Raw genomic sequence first — 17,571 nt, 5'->3', positions numbered from 1 at the left:
CGGCCCTGAGCAGCCAAACTGGCCCAGTCTGGAGCAAAGGGTTGGACTTAGAGGTGACCACCAGCTCACGGAGTCTGTAATGGTCGAGTGCCACGGGAGCAGTTGTCACTGTGAGGCCACACAGGACATGGTCGCTTGGAGGGCACCTGGGTGGCCATGTCAGCACAGTGCTGGAGCAGCTGGGCTGGGAGGGGAGCTGTGGGGAGAAGAAAGGATGAAGTGGTGTTCTGCAGCCCAGGGGTGAAGGGCTCCTACTGTTACCCCCAGAGCGTGGTAAGTGCTTCAGCTCCCGAAGGGTGATCTAGGGATGGAGAGGAGCACCAGGACCTCTTTCTGGGAAGGTCCTGGTACTCTAGGATTGAGCTGAAAATGCCCAGCCTGTGTCCTCTACAGGGGAAGACAGAGGAGGTGGGTTGCTCTGGACATCCTGACATGCCTGGGTGTGCACAACAGGTGGGGAATGTTTGTGCACATGGATGTCTTCCTCTGCCCCACTCCTGCCCCACTCCCAGGGTAGATGTTCTGCTGCACCGATGCTCAGCATGTTCCAGCATGCGGAACCCAGTATTTTGGGGAATGAGCTTGGGATGCGGCTTACCTGGAGCTCCTTTGTGCTTCTAAGCTTTGATAGAAGCCATCTTCTGATGGGTGCAATGGGACTGCTGCTCTCTCTATGTCCTGAACGTCCTTGCATGAAAAAGCTGCAACCTGGTACCTTTTCTGAGAAGCTTGGACATCAGTAGCCTGGTCTCCCGTCATCCTGGAAAAGCCATAGATCCAGCCTGGGCTGTCAACGGCGGATGCTGTCTCTGTTGGGTGGTGAACACCCTGTGGTCCTTCCTCTTCCTGGTACTTGTCTGCCCACTGACGTAGCTCAGGATGCTTGAGGAGGTACCTCGGCAGAGGTTGGTCCTTGCCCTGAGCCGTGTTCTCCCCAGCCACCTCCTTGAGAAGAGCTGCTGTGTGTTGTGGTTGGGCTCTATGGAGACGCCATCCCTGCAGGGAGATGGCTTCCTGCCTTTGCTGTCACACCGCAGGCTGTTTCAGAAGTGCTGCAGCCCCAGCTTCATGTGGCAGGAGAACAGCATCACCCAGCCCTTTCAGGGACCACCTTCTCCTGAGTTACTCCACCTCTGGAAAAACTCCTCTGGGAGCCCTCGGTTGGCAGATTGCAGCTCAGGCAGGCTTGAAGTTGGGGATTTGTCAAAAAGGGCGTTTTAGGGGGACGAGGCAGCTGGCATCCTCCATTCCAGCTGATGCTGGTCATGGGGACTCAGGCTGGTGTCTGAGACCAGCTCTGCTGGCTTCCTCAGCACCTTCTCCTGAGTCTCTGGTAGGGCCAGCTGAGCCAACACTGAGAAACGTTGGGTCCAGTGAAGTCCTGCAGGACAGCTTTCCACTCCATCCTGGAGGACTTCTGGCCTTTTGCCTGGTCCAGAGCCTTCCTTGGGGAGCAGAGTGGTTGATGTGCTCACCCCTGTTGCTCCAAGGAGGCCACCTTGCCTCTGCCTCTCGTCCTTGCGTTGGGGCAGCGGTTTTGTCATTTTGGCGTGACACCTGGGACGTTTCTGCTCTGGTGAAGCCCTGCCTGCAGCACCCTGCAGTGGGTGCCAGGTGCCCATCTTCTGGAGAAGCCCCCATCTTCTGGAGAAGCACCCTGCAGTGGGCACTGGATGCTCATCCTCTGGAGAAGCACCCTGCACTGGGCACCAGTGCTCATCCCCATTAACTCCCCTTGCAGATGCCTGGTGCAAGGTGATGGGTTCTAGGCTGACCTCCCCGTGCCAGGAAGGGTGGAGCTGCTCTTTTCACGCTCACCGGCCATCTTCAGGCAGATCTATGTCCCCATAAACCACCTCGAGGGGCTGCAGGGCAGGAAGAGATCGTGGACCCTCAACCCTTGAAGGCTGGAGCCGTGGGGAGATTCTGCTGCTCCTGGCTGGGAGGCGCTGGTGGGGTGTCCCGCTCGCCCAGGTGAAGCCATGCGGGAGGAAAAGAGCTGGGCCAGGGATGTCCTCTCCTCCCGGCGGGGCTGGTGGGCTGCGGGCGCCGTCGCTTTCATTTCTCTTCTCTTGCTCAGGCGGTAAATCTCGCCTGACGGGGCAGGAAGAGGCACCGAGCGCCGGGAGGGGGAGGAGGCGCCGAGGCGGCAGCGCTGCCGGTTGGTAACCTCAGCGCTTCCTCCCAGCAGGGTGCCTTTCCCGCGGCGCCCGGGGATGCTGCCCTGACACCTGCATCCCCGGGGAAGGTGACACCCACGCCCCCCACCCCGGGTCCCAACCATGGCTGCGTCCCCCGGAGGGATCCCCGCTGAGCTCCAAGGTAAGCATCGCCCACCGCCGCGCTGCCGGGGCACCCGTGCCACATGGAAAGCGCCAGTACGGGGCCTGCTCGGCCCCGGTTTGCCATGCCGGCGTTGGCAGAGCCGCTTTTGGGTTCCTCATCGTCATCGGCTGCGGGTCAGGGGAATCTGAGCAGGGTGTGGGGTATGAGGGCTGCTCCCCGCAAAACTCGTGCGGCTTGAGGATGCTCCTCGGGCCAAAAGCATCCCCAGGAAAACAGGCTGGATCCTCAAGGACGTGCTTCTCCATGGTTCCTGCTGCCGGGTTTGTGGGTGCAGCTTGGTGCTGCTCACTCCCGTGGGCTTGGGGTCCCCCGGCCGGCAGGGGGTCCCCAGGGAGTCGTGGCCCGCAGCCCTGCCCTGCTCCCCACCAGCGTGGGGGACGTGTGGGGTACCGCAATCTTCGCTCCTCTAACTGAAGAACCAAAAGGCCGCGGAGGTCTCGGGGGTTCCCCATGCCCTGAGTAGTGCCCGGCCATGCCCCACAGCCTTCCCCAGCCCCCTGACCCTAAACCCAGCCCCACCGAGGCTTGGAGCGGGGTGGGAAGGAGCCGGGCCGCTGCATCCCCCGCTCTACCGGGATCGGTCCCTGGGGACGTGTGGCTCAAGTCACCAGACCTGCGGGGCTCTCGGCAGCCTCGGCAAGGGCTGGAGCAAGTGGTGTCGTTGCAAAAACCTGGTTTGCTTTGCCCGGCGATGGGCAGTTGTGGTTCCTGTCCTGTTCCTCCAAGCGGGAGGCGGATGCTGAAGGCGGCAGCGATGCTCGCCCTGGTCCGTGGCGGCTGGAAACGGCTGGTTGGCAAACACCGGGGAGGCAGCTACTCTCGTACAACCACCTGCGCACCTCACGGCCAAGAGAGGTGCCAAAAAAACGCAAAAGCAAAACGCATCCCTGGCTGCACCCTGGGGGAGCCAGGACTTGGGTGTCCAGTTGCTCCCTAGCGATAAATTTCGGAAGGAAGGAAGAGAAACGAGGATCCAGCGGTTGCTCAATGCCAGCTCCCAGGGAGCAAGGCTGAGATGAAGCTCGTGCAGTGTAAATCGGTGACCCCGAAGCCCCGTGCTTGGTGGAGGCTGCAGAAGCTGATGGAGGAGATGGGTTTATCACCTGAGCAGCAAACAGGACCCAAAGCCAGTGAAGAAGCCCGTGGCTCAGCTGAGAGAGCGACCAGGGTCTGGCCATGGGGTGTGGAGGGAGAGGAGTTGACTCAGGCAGGGTCATGGAAGACGCCCACATGCCCCGCTGCCCTTGGGGACGGAGAGGACCAGGGGTGGCTTCGGCCACCTCAATTCATGGGGACATTGGTCTTTTCAGAGGGCATCACCGCCTTCCTGGGGACGAAGAAGGTCCTCCTGGTGATGAGCATCCAGCTGCAGGTGAAATCCAAGTATGACGACTATATCCTGGTACGTGCGGAGTCCAGCCTGGGTCCTGCTTTCCCGGTTTCCCCAGGCAGTCGTTTCATGGCTGCGGGGGGGATGGGACAGGGGTGGTTCCTGTGTCACCCCAGTCCCCTGTCACACCAGTGTCCCCCTGCCTAGGTGCTGACGCCCTGGCGAGCCTACGTGCTGCCGGTGATGCTGCCGGTGAGGGTAAGTGCTGGGGACCCTGCGCCACAGCAGAGCCCGTGGGTGCCAGGAGGACATCACTCGGCTGCTTGGGGCACTGGGGTGGGCGTCCCTGGGTCACCTGGGCCACCGGGTCTGGAGAAGCCCCCAGGAGCAGGGTGAGGAGGAGGACGGGGTGAAGGGGAGAGGGTTTGGGGTCAGGGGGCTGGGGAAAGCTCGGGGGCATGGCCGGGCGCTACTCAGGGCACAGGGAAGGGTGGGAGCTGGGAGGGAACCCTTGGGCCCCCCTTCTCCATCAACGCTGGGGCTGACCCCGCTCCTCTCCCCCCCACAAGGTTCACAGCAGCTTCAGCTTCCTGGAGGTGAGGGAGATGACGGTGCGAGAGCCCAGCTTGGTGAGTGGCACCCACCACCCAGGGCAAACCCAGCCCAGGCACCCACCCCACCTTGTGCCCACCTCCCCCCGTGGCAATCCCGGAGCCCACCATGGGGCCCAGACCGGGGGGTGTCCTGACCCCCCGTGGCACATTGAGGGTCACCACTGATGACCCGTGAGAGCTCCGCAGGGTGTTTGTCCCTTTGCCACCTCTAAAGAAATCCTCTTGTGTCCTCTGCCGGGGTGTCCCCCGCAGGGCTGGAGGTACGGGGAGGCACCCGGGGGTGCTGGGGGGGTGCCGGCGTGGCAGCGCCCGGCCGTGGCACCTCCCGCTTGGCGGGGACAAGCTGACAAACGGCTGCTGGCTTACCGAGGTGAAGCCAAATTTAGCAGGAGGGTGTTTTAAACCCCGGTTAATCCTCTTAGAGAGAGGCGTGCGCGGAGGGTGGATGCCGCCAGCAGGAACCCGGGAGGAGAGAGGAACGGGATGGCTGGCTCGGATGTGGCGGCCGAACCGGGGCTGCGGTCCTCGTTAACCTCTTTTGCTCATTAAAGCGTCGTCACCCACAGTGGCCCCCAGCCTCCAAGCAGGGTTCCTGCCGCTCGGCAGGCCGCGCAGCTGAGCTCCGGGAGAGAAATAAAGAGGAACGGGGCAGAAAGCGAGGGGCGCTGGGGTTGAAAGTGGAGGGTGGGCAAGGTCGGGGCGGGGGGGGGGTCTGCCTGGGTGATGGGAAGACCCGGGGTCGTGGATACGCAGTCAGGGCGCAGGCAGGGCAGAGCCCCGGGGCGCCGGTGGGAGCACCGGCCTCGCACGCTGCCAGCAGATAATTGTCATCTCGCTCCCACGCCTCAATCAGCCCGTAATTAAATCAGGGAGCGTGTTGCCATGGGATTTTTTTTTTTTTCCTCTTTCTCCCTGGTAGGAACCGAAAGCTTAAAAAAAAAAAAAAAAAAAAGCCTCAAAAACCCGATTAGATAAATTCAGGGAGGGAAAACTCCGCTCCTCCAGCTGCGGCTGCTGCAGGCAGAGTGAAGGCTTCTCTAGCCCCCACCGCCTTGGGCTGCCTTTGCAGCAGCTACGCTTGAATTTCGGGGAGGTTTATGCCTTATTCTGGCATGCCGCGATCTCCTTAATGTATTTTTATGCTCAATTCCTGGCGGTCGCCGCCTTCCCTGTGCTCCCAGCGCTCCAGCTGGGTTTATAAGCAGCGGCTGGGTGTTTGCAGCCAGGAGCTGATGGCTGTCACCGTCGTGTCTGGGGGCTCGGGGACGCTGTGTGCTGCCAGCTCGCTCAGGCGTCTCCGCTCCTTCGGACCCCACAGGTTGTCATAGAAACGGATGCAGCATCCTATGCCTTCCGGTTCATGTGCTTTGATGATTTGGAGCAAGTTGTCATCCATGTCACCATGTCACTTAAGAAGGTCTTCCCAGACTCATCCCCTGGGTAAGGGTCTTCTGCTCTTCAGTGGTGGTTGGGTAGGTACCAGAGCAAACTCTTTGCTCAGAAGAGCCCCAAATACGGGGTGGGTTCACAATTAGTGCCTTCTAAGAGGAGAAAACCACACCGACGGAGGCCGGGCCCTGCTCCCCAATCACGTTGGGAAGGATAATTCTAGCCACCCTCACCCATAGGGGCTGTAGTTAAGCACGAAGCGGCGGGGATGCTCTTCTCCTCGTCCGCCACCATGCACCCCTCTGGTCCTTCCCCAGGACGCTGCTCAAGAACTCCCCCCGCAACCTGTATGAGAGGATCCGGCAGATCACGGACTCGCTGGAGGAGGAAATGCTGCAGAGCAGCCCCGGGCCCTGTGGTAAGCCCTTTCCCCCCCGCCCCTGCAACATCTCCCCCAGGAGGGTCGGAGCACCCTGGGCACCGTCACAGCCCGGCCTCCGTCATCACCAGCTCTGCTGACAGCCCCCACCTCCGCTGGGAGGACACCCGCGGTGGCTTAGGTCACAAGCCCCCCGCCCCCCATCCCATGGGGCAGGAGCAGGTTTTGAGGGGCCGTAGCTCCCCAGAAAGGAGGAGGATGTAAGTGTCCACCTGTGAGAACGTACGGCTGTGGATGCTTCCACCCATCTCATCTGGCATCGCCGCAGAGCCAGGGGCTTTTCCTATAGCCTGGTTTAGAGTAGGCCACCTCCGTTATCATCACCCACTGCACCTTGCCTGGTACCTACAGGGATCAAGCAAAGCCCCTGGAGTTGTGTGATCATTTTTGGGCTGGCACTAGACCATGCAGGACAATCTGGCCCCCTTGAGGAGGGAAGGGAGAGCCTGCACCCTCCTTTTCCTGCTTTCTGCCTTCCCCAAAGGTCTTCTCTGTGTTCCCATGGGAGGGTCTGCCACCAAGAACGCCTTCTCTTTGCAGGGGGGTTTTCGGAGACCTACGCTGCTTTATGTGATTACAATGGCTTTGCCTTCCGCGAGGAGATCCAGTGGGTAAGCTGGTCTGTCCCACGGAGAAGAGACGATGGCAGCATACCGCTTGGCAGGCAGGGAAGCAGGATGCTCACAGGCTGCCGGGGCTGGGAACATCCCAGGGACATCCCAGAGCAGGGAACTGCAGTTTTGCCTGGCTTGAGTTCCCTTTGCCCTTTGGGATGAGATGTCTTGGACCAGGTTGTTTCCCAGACTGGAAACCTGGGACCTCGCTGGGTGTCCCTAGTGGGAGGAGAAGCCCTCTGGGGCCACAGCAGGACCAGCTCGCCCTCCTCTTCCTCTGGGACACGGCCTCCAGCCCACCTCTCCCCACACCCTCATTCCCACCAGCCTGGGGATGCGTTGCCTTCTGCTGGTCAGTCCCTGCAGAAGAGGTCCAGGACCCACCGAGCCATCCTACCACAATGGGACACGTGCCCTGCCAGCTGCAGCACCGGGGTGGGGGGGGTTTTAGGCTCGGGGCTCCCCAGGGGAGGGTCCCCGAGGGCTCAGCCCCCTCCAGCAGCGTCGGGCGCCCGAGCCCACCCCAGCAGCAGGTGATGAGCCTGACCCGTGTGTCTGTCCATCCATACAGGATGTGGACAACATCTATCACAGCCAGGACTGCCGGGAGTTCAACCTGCTGGACTTCAGCCACCTGGAGAGCCGGTGGGTCCCCCGGCCGCGCCGCGTGCCATGCCGTGCTTCCTTGCCGTGAACTAGTCCCTGTCCTCCCCTTCTGCGGGGCGGGGGTGGCCCAACGCCCTCCTCTGCTCGCGTTAGAAGCTTTTATTGCTTTACACGCTCCAAGGCCGCCACGTCTGCCGGCTGACGCTCCCCCGCACCAAACACGACGGGCCCTGTCCCATGGGACGACAGCCCCAGAGGCTGGGCAGCCCCACCCCACCTCGCCTCCCCGGCCATTTATAACACTGAAATAAGCCCACGAGCTGCTCACGGAGGTGAAAACTGAATGTCACGGTGGCTTCTGGCCGCTCGTGGCTGTCAGGTGTTTCCCTATGCAAAGCAGCCAACGCCGCTCCCCCTCACACGTACAAATATATATCACAAATGGCCGTTACGGGGTTATAACCTCATGGCAGGGCCGTGAGCTCTGCCCGTGCCTGGATTCATCCCCGCGAGACTCAGCCGCGTCTTCATCCCGAGAAAGACGGAGCGGGGCTTCAGCTGGAACTTGTTTCCAGCTGAGCAAAAACCTGCATTTTTCTTCGCACCGAGAGCTCAGAATTAAAAAGGGGAAAAAAAAAAAAAAAACAACCCGAGGTTTTGGCAGAAGCATGTAATTATTTTAATTTTTTTTTTTTTTTCCTCTGAGGGAATAATCTGGGGAAGCTGAGCTGCGTTTGTGGGTTGCTTTAGACTCACGGACCCCATGTTGAACGCAGCGTTGGGGCACCCTGGGGTTGGGTGTCTCGGGCCATCCCTGGGTTTGGGTGTCTCGGGGCACCCGACTGGGACCAGATTTGGCTCAGCCTGGCCCCTGACTCCCTCGTCCTTGTCACCCTGCAGAGACGTGGCACTGAGCATCGCCGCCTTGTCCTTCAACCTGTGGTTCACCAAGCTCTCCTGCAAGGACTTCAGGCTGGTAAGTGCCGGCGCCTTGGCGCTGGGTATGCTGAAGATGATGGTTGGGTTTCCAGAAAGGTTTTCTTCTCCCCTGCTAGAACCAGGAGATCTCAGAGCAGCTGCTCTACATGCTCAGCAAATCGGTGACGCTGGAGGAGCTGGTGCTGGAAAACAGCGGGTTGAAAGCGTAAGTGAAGGCCTTGCAGAGCCCTGGGGTGGTGATGAGCAGGGTCTCGGCAGCCTGGTTCTGCCCCCTTCATGTGGATGAAGCTGGGTGGTCTATGGGGACCCCCCCACGGCCAGGGGGGTGTTGGTGCCCCATCCCCTCCTTAGCATGAAGCTCACTAGGAGCAGAGACCCCCCTCGTAACTTGGAGGCCAACAGACATCACCCACCCTTGGAGATGCTCTGCTTTCTCCTGCTGGCTCCTCAGATGGAGCCAGCTCTGCCACATGGACAGGAGCTGGTGGCACATCCCCATAAGGCTGCAGGGTTGGTGGCCACATCTCCTGGAGGTGGCCATAGCTTGCTCAGACAGGTGGCCCTTCTCCCCGCAGGGACTTTGCACAGAGGATGGCCCAGGCGCTGAGCAACCATCCCGACTCTGTCTTGCACACCATCAACCTTGCTGGCAACCAGCTGGAAGACAGAGGTACCCAACTTCTGGGCTGGGATGAGTTTCCACCCATGAAAACTGATGTTCAACTCCAGATCCCACTGGCAGCTGCCCCCCCGGTGTAGCTCGGGGTGGGATGGACACCCGCCTGCGCTGGCACAGCCCCTCATGGCTCTCTACTCTTTCATCAGGGATCGTTGCCTTCAGCCGGCTCATGGAGAAGAATCCTAAGGGTCTGCAGAGCCTCAGCTTGGCCAGGACGATGCTCAGTGCCAAAGGTACAGCCTGGCATCCCGCTCCCTGCCCAGGCGCCATCGGGAGGCTGGGCACGGTGGTGCCTGGGGACAAGCTGGCCCCAATGGGCTGGCTGAGGGGCTGCAGGGCCACCCCGGAAAGGGCATCTTCAAGGATGCGATGTCCTGCTGCCCCAGCTGTAGGAAAGCGTCCCTTCCTCTGCTCTGTGGCTCTCCCCGGTGCAGGGGACCCACGGGCATCCATCCGTCTCTCCCCCTTTCCTGGAGCAGGGATGAGCACATTATGCAAAGCCCTCGCAGACAACAAAGCCATCGGATCCTCCCTCCGGCACTTGGACCTATCTGGAAACCCCGGCACCCTGGCTGGGGACGACATCAGCGTGAGTGCCCGGGCTGCAATGGGGTGATACCGCCTGGGCTCTGTCCCCTGCATGGGCTCGATGGCTTTGGTCCCCTGGGGTCCGCACCCTGCCTTGCAGCACCGCAAGGATGGGGAAGTCATGGCTGTGACACCTCCCTGCCTCCCCAGGGGCAGCTGGGGGATGCACTGGGGACATCCCCCTGCATCTCCTCACGGGAGGGTGGGAGATGCCACCTGGAGCCAAGGAGGCATCCCAGGAGCCAGCGGCACAGAGCTGGGGTCCCCCTGTGCAGGATTCATCCCTGTGCTCAGCAGGAGGGAGGGGGCAGGCTGGAGCTGGGACTCCTGGGCTGTAGGGTGCTGGGTAGGGGGGGTCAGAGTCCTGGTCAAAGCCACTGAGCCCCCTCTACCCACAGAACCTGCAGAGCCTCCTCCGCCAGTGCCACTCGCTCTCCCACCTCAGCCTGGCCGGCACGGATTGCCCTTTGGATGCTGTGAGTACCCACGCAGGGGGTCCTGGCAGTGAGCGTCCCCCCTCCCAAAAACCCTGCCACCCCATCCCAACTGGCCACGGGGCTGTGGAGATGCGGTGGGCAGCCAGCCCAGTGATGGCCTGCTCCGTGACCCCTACCATGGGCGGGCTGGGGGACTTGGGGTTCAGCAGGAGAAATATGGGAGCCCCAGCACGGGGCAGAGACACCCGCCCCCCCCTGCCCTTAACATCCCCTGCAGTTCATCCCATACCGTCACCCCTCCCTCCCTGGGCTGTACGAGGGGCTGCAGCACCAGCTGGGTCCTCTTCGACGCGGCTCGTATCCCTACCCCAACAGCTCTTTGGAGCCCTGGTCCGCGGATGTCACACCAGCCTCGTCCATCTGGATCTCTCCAAAAACGTGTACTCCCACAAGTAAGCCCCCGGGGCGGCAAGGAGGGGAACACGGTACCCGGGGGGGGGTGGCTGGTGCTGGGCAGTAGGTGATGCCACGTTGTGCCCGTCCTTTTCAGGAGGGTGAAAACCATCTCCCCTGACGTCAAGGAGTTTTTCAGCCAGGCCTGTGCCCTCCGGCACGTCTCCCTGGCAGGTACCAAGCTGCCAGCGGATGCTGTAAGGTGAGGGGGGGACCCTGGCTCAGGGCTCTCCGTGTTGGGAGGGCTGGTGGGGAGGACGGATGGGGCTGTGAGAGGCAGAGCTCTGGGAAGGATGTCTTCTCCAGCACCCCGCACCCACTGCCTGGACCGTTGCGGGTGCCCCACGGTGGGTGACGGTGATGCTCACACTGCTGGGTGGCTTTGGTGACTTTTCCTACCCAGGGGCAGCTGGGGGATGCACTGGGGACATCCCCCTGCGTCTCTTCACGGGAGGGTGGGAGATGCCACCTGGAGCCAAGGAGGCATCCCAGGAGCCAGCAGCACAGAGCTGGGGTCCCCCTGTGCAGGATTCATCCCTGTGCTCAGCAGGAGGGAGGGGGCAGGCTGGAGCTGGGACTCCTGAGAAGGGTGTCTTCTCCAGCACCCCGCTCCCACTGCCTTGGACCGTTGGGGGTGCCCCACGGTGGGTGATGGTGATGCTCACACTGCTGGGTGGCTTTGGTGACTTTTCCAGGGCGCTGCTGCAAGGGCTGGCAGACAACAGTCACGTCAGTGACCTGCGCCTGGATCTCAGCAACTGCGAGGTGAGGGCCAGCACCCATGGGTGCCGTCGGTCCAGCCTGGGGGTCCGGTTGTGGCAGCTGAGGGGCGGTGGGGGGCTCAATGCCTGTGTGGGCAGGTCTGCAGCCCTGTCCGCCGTGGGGCTGGGGTGACCTTCCCGACGGCAGGATCTCGTTCGCAGGGCTCGGCGCCTCCCCTTGTACTGATGTCTTGCTGTTTCTTCCAAGCTGAGATCGGCGGGGGCCCAAGTCATCCAGGATCTCATCCCTGACGCCAGCTCCATCAGCGACCTGGACTTGTCTGACAACGGTAGGTTGCTTTTTCCCCACCTGGGCAGCATCACCTCCATCTGCAGGTCCGGCCACCGCGGGCTCTTTGGCAGAGGCCAGCTCAGCCCCAGTGTCTGGTGAGCTTGTAGGAGTCCCTGGGGAGGTGGGTAGGGTCTGCTGCACTTGCCTGCCTCTTGATCACGCTCATGCAACGTTAAACTGCACTTGGCACCTGTGAAAGTCCTCCAGCAGCAGCAGCTGCAGTGTCACAGGCTGTGTCCTGCGGGGGTGAAGGCACCCAACAGCCAGCAGTGGCTTCCTGCCTGAGATATCACCACCTTGTCAGGCTTTGTGGGTTCCGCCCCCCGCCCAAACCAGCCACCCCTGTGTCTTCCCCAAGGCAGGCAGTCCTGTAAAGGTGCCCCTTTCCCTCTGGTGATGTCCTTCCCAGCCCCTTCCATCACCTTCCAGCGTCATATCCCATGGTGAGCAGCGGTGGTGGCCCTTGTCTCTCCCCTCATTCAGAGAGAGCATCTCTAGCACCGAGCATGGGGCGATTCCTTCGTCCCCTCCTGCCTCAGGACTTGCCAAAAATTCTCATTTCGCATCTGTCTTGGTGTACAAGCCTCTTCAGCTCGCTGAACCCGAGGTGGTCTCGCGTTGCTAGCTCAGGGTTTGAAGCATCATAAAGGTCTCCTTGGGCTGAAGCTCTTCTCACCTCGCTGCAGGAGTTTACAGTCCTGCTGTGGCCACCGAAGCCGTGGGCGAGCAACACTAATTATCACAAACATCACCTCTGCTGGCTCTTAATGTCACCTAAAAGGCCCCAAAGCTTAAAGCAGCCTTGGGAAGCTCTTTCAGCAGACCATGCAGCGCCTCAACAGCCAGATGGCTCTGGGAAAGCTGACGTGGTTTGAAGTCATTCAAAAACCCGTTGGGGCCACCAATGCTCCAAGAGCTCGCTCTCTTACTCAAGATCTCCGGCCAAGAGTTGACAAAGGGCACTTCTATTTAGGGCTGTCCCAGTAGAGCGGCTTCGTGCAAGAGGGACAGTCCCGTAGGTGGTGTCTTGGTTGACCCAGGCTGGCAGATCCCTGGCCTGGGGGAAGGGTGTCACCTTGCTGGGTTACCCTGAGGATGCCACAGCTGCCTGCAAGCTGGGAGAACTCCTTCCGTGTTGTCCAGGGTGGTGGGGAGGTGATGGAGGGCACATCCCTGTGGGATGGTGGAAAGCAAGCACCATCTTTAGCTCCATAAAGGCTCGCCGTGGCTCGGCACAGCCTTGGCACCCCAAATGGCAGGAGTTCCCAGAGAGGGTGCTCCATCCCTAGCGTCACTCCCCAGGGACCCCGGCTCTGCACAGGTCTTTGGTCTTCTTGAGGGAGCTGTGAAAAAGAGGAAGATGCTCAGGAGTTGCCCTGGGCATCTCTACCATCCCGTGGTGGCAGCTTGGCAGCTCTGCAGGTCACCCTTGAGGGACCACCCTGCCACCTTCATGCCACCTCTGTGGTCCGGATTGCTTGGAGCATCCCGGTGGGTGTCTCCTGTCTCTCGCAGGCTTCGACCCTGACATGGTGACGCTGGTGCTCTCCATTGGCAGAAGCAAATCCATCAGGCACGTCTCTCTGGGGAAAAACTTCAACATCAAATCCAAGTAAGTGCAAAGTCACAATGCCCAGGACAGGAGCCGCCCCAGCACTATGCACCCAGCTCCCCTCTCTCTCCCCATCCAAGCCCATGGGCTGGTCAGGAATGCCAGGGATGGCCTGCCCGTCTTGCCTGCTCCAACCCAACGGGGAACTGTGTGGGGACAATCACCTGCTCCTGGCACGGTTCCTATGGGACCGCAGGTGCTGCAGGGACAGGGCGCAGCCTCCGGCAAGAGCAGGAGGGAGGATGGAGCTCTGCCAGCGCCGGGGGATGCGTGTGGGATGCATGAGGGATGATGCTCGTGTAACCCTCCTCACCTCTCCTGCAGGGAAGGGCTGTTGGATGTTCTGCACCGCATCGTCCAGCTCACCCAGGAGGACGACTGCGTAAGTCCTGTTTGTCCTCAACCGTCCCACCCTCGGTCACCCTCTGCCACCACCCTGCCAGGGTGCCGTCCAAATCCCTCACAGCACAGTCTGGGAACAAATCTCCCTCCCTCCCACTGCCATTCAAATCCTTCTGCTCTTATTTTCCTCCGTCTGCGGCAGCTGCTCAGACAGAGAAGCGAGAGCTCTTCCCGTTCATCTGGGAAAGCGGGAGCCTGTGTCTGGCTAAAGGCGCGGAGGAGATGCCTGGTGTAACCTGGCGGCAGCCCAGCTTCCCAAAAAAACCCTCTTTCCTCCTCGCTGCCTGCCAGGCATCTCAGCAAAATCCAGGGTGTTGCCTAAGCACCTATTGCCCTCCTTTTTTGGGGGGGTTCAGTATGACTTGGGCTCCCCAAAGCCAGCACTGGGAGCCACCAGCCCAGTGGCTGCCAGCCAGGCATAGAGGTTGTCCTCCTTGTCCCCCTTACAGCCCCTCCAGTCCCTGTCGGTGGCCGAATCGCGTCTCAAGCTGGGAACCAACGTCCTGCTGAGCGCTCTGGGCAGTAACACCAGCCTCGTCGCTCTGGACATCAGCGGCAACGCCATGGGGGACACGGGGGCCAAGATGCTAGCCAAGGCCCTGCAGATCAACACAAAGCTCAGGTAGCAGCAGCCCATGTCACCCTGTGGGTGCCCTTCCCACCTTGTGCCGGGTAGCCCCGATACAGTGGTCCTGGTTGTGATGCTGATGCCATCAGAGGAGGCTTATCAATGGCTCCTGGTGGCCATGGATGCATCTCTGGACCATTCCTGATGCGCGGTCAGATGCTGTGACTGTATCTTGCTCTCATGGCAGTTGTCTGGCAGGGCTGGCAGGGGATGTGTGAAGGGCAAGAGAGCAGCTCAGTCCCTGCCCCGGCACTTGCCAGCTCTTTGCCGGGCTCCTGCACAGCCCGGGATGCCGCAGCCGGACCTTTGCGGTCACTGCCCTCACCCCACGCTCTGCCATCAGTTCCTAAAATGCCATTTTTGGACCCCATTGTCCCCACAAAGGCAAGGCAGGTATGTCTGCAGGGGACAGGGAACGGGGAAGGGTCTCCCAGCCAGGGCTCTTCCCCTGGGGACTTCACCCCCCGCCAGCAGGGTGGCGTCTGCCTGGCCGTGTCCTCCCTGCCTTTCCCTCCCTCCAGGCAGCCACGTGCTTTACAGCTCCTTGCGAAGTCCAAGTTTAGGCTTTTGAATATTGAGATTCAGATTTTTTTAGCCCCATTTACAGGTTTTCTGGTGCCTGGGGGTCAGCCTTGCGCTCACTCTGCCTGGCACACCACAGTGCCCCAGGGGGTGGGCACCCACCTCGGGGCCGCGTGGCTGCAGGCAGGGCTCACTCGTGTCCTCCTCTTTGCAGGACCGTGGTTTGGGACAGGAACAACACAACCGCCCATGGGCTCCTGGAGGTGGCTCAAGCTTTAGAAAGGTAAGGAGGGAGCAGCTTGGTCCTCCTGGCTTGCTACCACCAAGCAAAAGAGCCTCCAGCATCAGGATGTCACCGTCCCCAGGGCCTCTTGTCCCCTCGAAGCAGCAAGTGCATCACACAGTTGCGTACAGGTCCCCAGGGAGCTGGTCTATTGCTCGGGTCTTGAAGCCAGCAAAGCGACCTGCCACCCATTTGGTGATGACACCTTTGTTACCAACCTCAGGGTCTCCCCCAGGCTCTGCTTCCCAACCCAGCAAAGCCCCACGTTGCCTGTGGCAGCTCCAGCAAGCCCGGGGAGGAGGATCTGCTGTTGGTGGAGACGTGGTGCTCTTCTCCCTCCCCAAGAAAGATGGGTAGAAGTTGTCCCCCTGCCCAGCAGACCATCAGGTCTGGTGTTTGGCCATGCGGGTTCTCCGGAGGTGTGAAGAAAGAGGGATGGATGGAGAGCCTGGGCAGGAGGTTGCTGCTGCTCCTGTGGGGTTTGGTGCTGGCTGGACCTTGGCCATCCCTATCTCCTCCAGGCTGCTGTTAGGTGGGGATGAGCCCTGGGAGGCAGCAGGGTCCAGCAGCACCCTCTCACCCACGCTCTGCCACGCAGGAATTACACCCTCAAGTCGATGCCCTTGCCGATGAGCGACGTGGCGCAGGCGTACCGCAGCAGCCCCGAGAGAACGGAGGAGGCGGTCCACAAGGTGATGGGGATGCGGATGAGGGGGGGGACGCGGGGCCTGGGCGTCACCAACACCCAGCTCATGGCTCCTGCCTGTCGCGCAGCTCCAGTCCTGCCTGACGAGGAACCAGCTGCGGCGCACGCTGCCCGCACAGACCTTCCGCCTGCAGCAGGGCATCCTCACCACCTCCTCCGAACAGGTTTGCTTGCCACATCGCCACCCTCCCTTGCCCCAACCAACTCTGGCTACCTCCCGTGAGCTCTTGCAAGTCCTTTCCACCTGTCCTGAGCGGAGGGCAGAGCGGTCTGGAGGGATGAGAGAGTGGGGCCAGGCAGAAAGAATGTCTCCGAGGAACCCTCCTGGTTGCACCCGTGCATTTCATGCATACGCGACGCTGGGGTATCTCGCTGCCACGTGACCCCACGCGTGCTCGCGAGCAAACCCCGGCCATGTGGCGTCGCCATTTATTCGGCAGGGATGCTCTGGGGGCAGCAAACCGCCAGTCCCCCCAGCTCGCCCCATTGGGCAGCGCCAGCACATCCTTCTGCCGGGAAAGTCACGGCAAGGAGCGGGGAACTGGCAGTGCTGCTCCGGCGTCGGTGTGTGACGCAGCCTCTCCGCGCGCTCCAGATGGTGAACGAGATCTGCCTGAGCGTGCAGAAGCACGTCGACATCCTCAGCGCCTGCTCGGGCAGGGAGGCAGAGGCGGACATCCTCTGCGCGGAGGAGGCCATCAGGAACGCCAACCTCTCCATCAGCGTGAGTCCGCCCCGCGGGGAAACCCCTTCAACCCGCCCGGCTTCGACTGGGGATCGAAGCGGGTTATTGATTAGTTAATGACATAGTTAACCAGGAGTCGGGGAACAGCGGAATTGTCAACGCAACAGATGCACGTCACCGAGCTCTTGCAAAATGTTAAAGAACAGCTGCGAATTTTGGAACCCTCTTCTAGAATAAGTCCCAAAATGTTCTCAATCCCCTCCACCCCCCCCCCCACCCCCCCCCCGCCACACACATGCCCGTGCCCCGCTCCCTGGGGCAGGTGGGTGCTCCAGCTTTGGGCACACCCCGCGGCCCACGGATGCCCACGCTGGTGAGAAACATACACACACACACACCCCCACCCCACCCCCCCCCCCACACACACCCCCGGCATCCCCCGGGGGTTGTCCCTCCTTGGGGCACCTTCATCCCACCCTGGCTGGACTCAACCCAGCAATGAGTGTGCTGACATGGTGACGAAGGCCACCGCGTCGGCTGGGCACCTCCTGGCACTGCCAGCCCTGGTTTGATCCTCCTGGTCCCCCACTTCTCTCTTCCCCGTCACACCTTTTCCTCCTCTACTTCTCTTCAAAACCCACCCCCTCTTTTCCTTTTTCCCAACTCTCTTGACACCCCCCTCAGGAACTTAATCCGGTGGAGACAGGATTTAGGAGGACAGTGCCGATGGTGGAAAGATGGTGAAAGGGTTAGGAAAGGATCTCCCCTGATGTGGGCATCAGCATGGTTGGGCACAGGGTGGGAAGGAGGATCAGTGGGCGGTGGGGAGCGGTTGAGGGTCTGGCTGGGGGGTGACACACAGAGACCATGAAAGGCCCAGGATGCCCAATCCTGGCCCAGCAAAGCCAGAAGGTCTCTAGGTCTCCCCAGCCAATGCTCTTCCACGGGGTAGCCAAGGACGCAGGCTGCGCATGGAAGGATGGAAGGCAAGGATGAGGTGCCACGGGATGATCCACGTCGTCTCTCTCTTCCCATGGCAGATCCTGCCCCTCTTGTACGAAGCGGGAAACACCCCATACCAGAACGGAAAGCTGCAGCACAAGCTGGAGTGTCTCACGGAGGAAGCGTCGCAGACCTGCGGCCGGGAGATCCAGGTGGGCACCCATAGTGAGCTATCGGCAGCACGGGAATGCTCGTCAGCCTCAGCCTGAGGGACGTGGTGTGTCCTGGAAACCACACAAATCCT

At 61.2% G+C, this 17,571-nt stretch overlaps 1 protein-coding gene across 1 annotated transcript in view; it reads left to right on the top strand.

Annotated features, from left to right (window-relative positions):
- The first annotated feature begins 2,282 nt into the window (after positions 1 to 2,282).
- CARMIL2 (capping protein regulator and myosin 1 linker 2) overlaps positions 2,283 to 17,571 on the top strand; it is a 24,362-nt gene continuing 9,073 nt past the window's right edge. Inside the window, exons 1-26 of the mRNA XM_074583363.1 lie at positions 2,283 to 2,322; positions 3,657 to 3,748; positions 3,884 to 3,934; positions 4,246 to 4,305; positions 5,609 to 5,730; positions 5,997 to 6,097; positions 6,659 to 6,729; positions 7,304 to 7,377; positions 8,239 to 8,314; positions 8,394 to 8,482; positions 8,853 to 8,947; positions 9,103 to 9,189; positions 9,436 to 9,545; positions 9,943 to 10,020; positions 10,357 to 10,433; positions 10,532 to 10,636; positions 11,130 to 11,199; positions 11,404 to 11,485; positions 13,003 to 13,099; positions 13,424 to 13,481; positions 13,951 to 14,123; positions 14,866 to 14,934; positions 15,533 to 15,626; positions 15,709 to 15,804; positions 16,236 to 16,364; positions 17,366 to 17,479. Coding sequence (XP_074439464.1) covers positions 2,283 to 2,322; positions 3,657 to 3,748; positions 3,884 to 3,934; positions 4,246 to 4,305; positions 5,609 to 5,730; positions 5,997 to 6,097; positions 6,659 to 6,729; positions 7,304 to 7,377; positions 8,239 to 8,314; positions 8,394 to 8,482; positions 8,853 to 8,947; positions 9,103 to 9,189; positions 9,436 to 9,545; positions 9,943 to 10,020; positions 10,357 to 10,433; positions 10,532 to 10,636; positions 11,130 to 11,199; positions 11,404 to 11,485; positions 13,003 to 13,099; positions 13,424 to 13,481; positions 13,951 to 14,123; positions 14,866 to 14,934; positions 15,533 to 15,626; positions 15,709 to 15,804; positions 16,236 to 16,364; positions 17,366 to 17,479 — 2,310 coding nt within the window. The remainder of the gene's footprint in view (positions 2,323 to 3,656; positions 3,749 to 3,883; positions 3,935 to 4,245; positions 4,306 to 5,608; positions 5,731 to 5,996; positions 6,098 to 6,658; positions 6,730 to 7,303; positions 7,378 to 8,238; positions 8,315 to 8,393; positions 8,483 to 8,852; positions 8,948 to 9,102; positions 9,190 to 9,435; positions 9,546 to 9,942; positions 10,021 to 10,356; positions 10,434 to 10,531; positions 10,637 to 11,129; positions 11,200 to 11,403; positions 11,486 to 13,002; positions 13,100 to 13,423; positions 13,482 to 13,950; positions 14,124 to 14,865; positions 14,935 to 15,532; positions 15,627 to 15,708; positions 15,805 to 16,235; positions 16,365 to 17,365; positions 17,480 to 17,571) is intronic.

This window comes from Larus michahellis, chromosome 4, assembly GCF_964199755.1.
Source record: "Larus michahellis chromosome 4, bLarMic1.1, whole genome shotgun sequence".
NCBI lineage: Eukaryota > Metazoa > Chordata > Aves > Charadriiformes > Laridae > Larus > Larus michahellis.
Note: the sequence above shows the minus strand (reverse complement) of the source record. Positions and strands in the feature narration are given on the sequence as shown.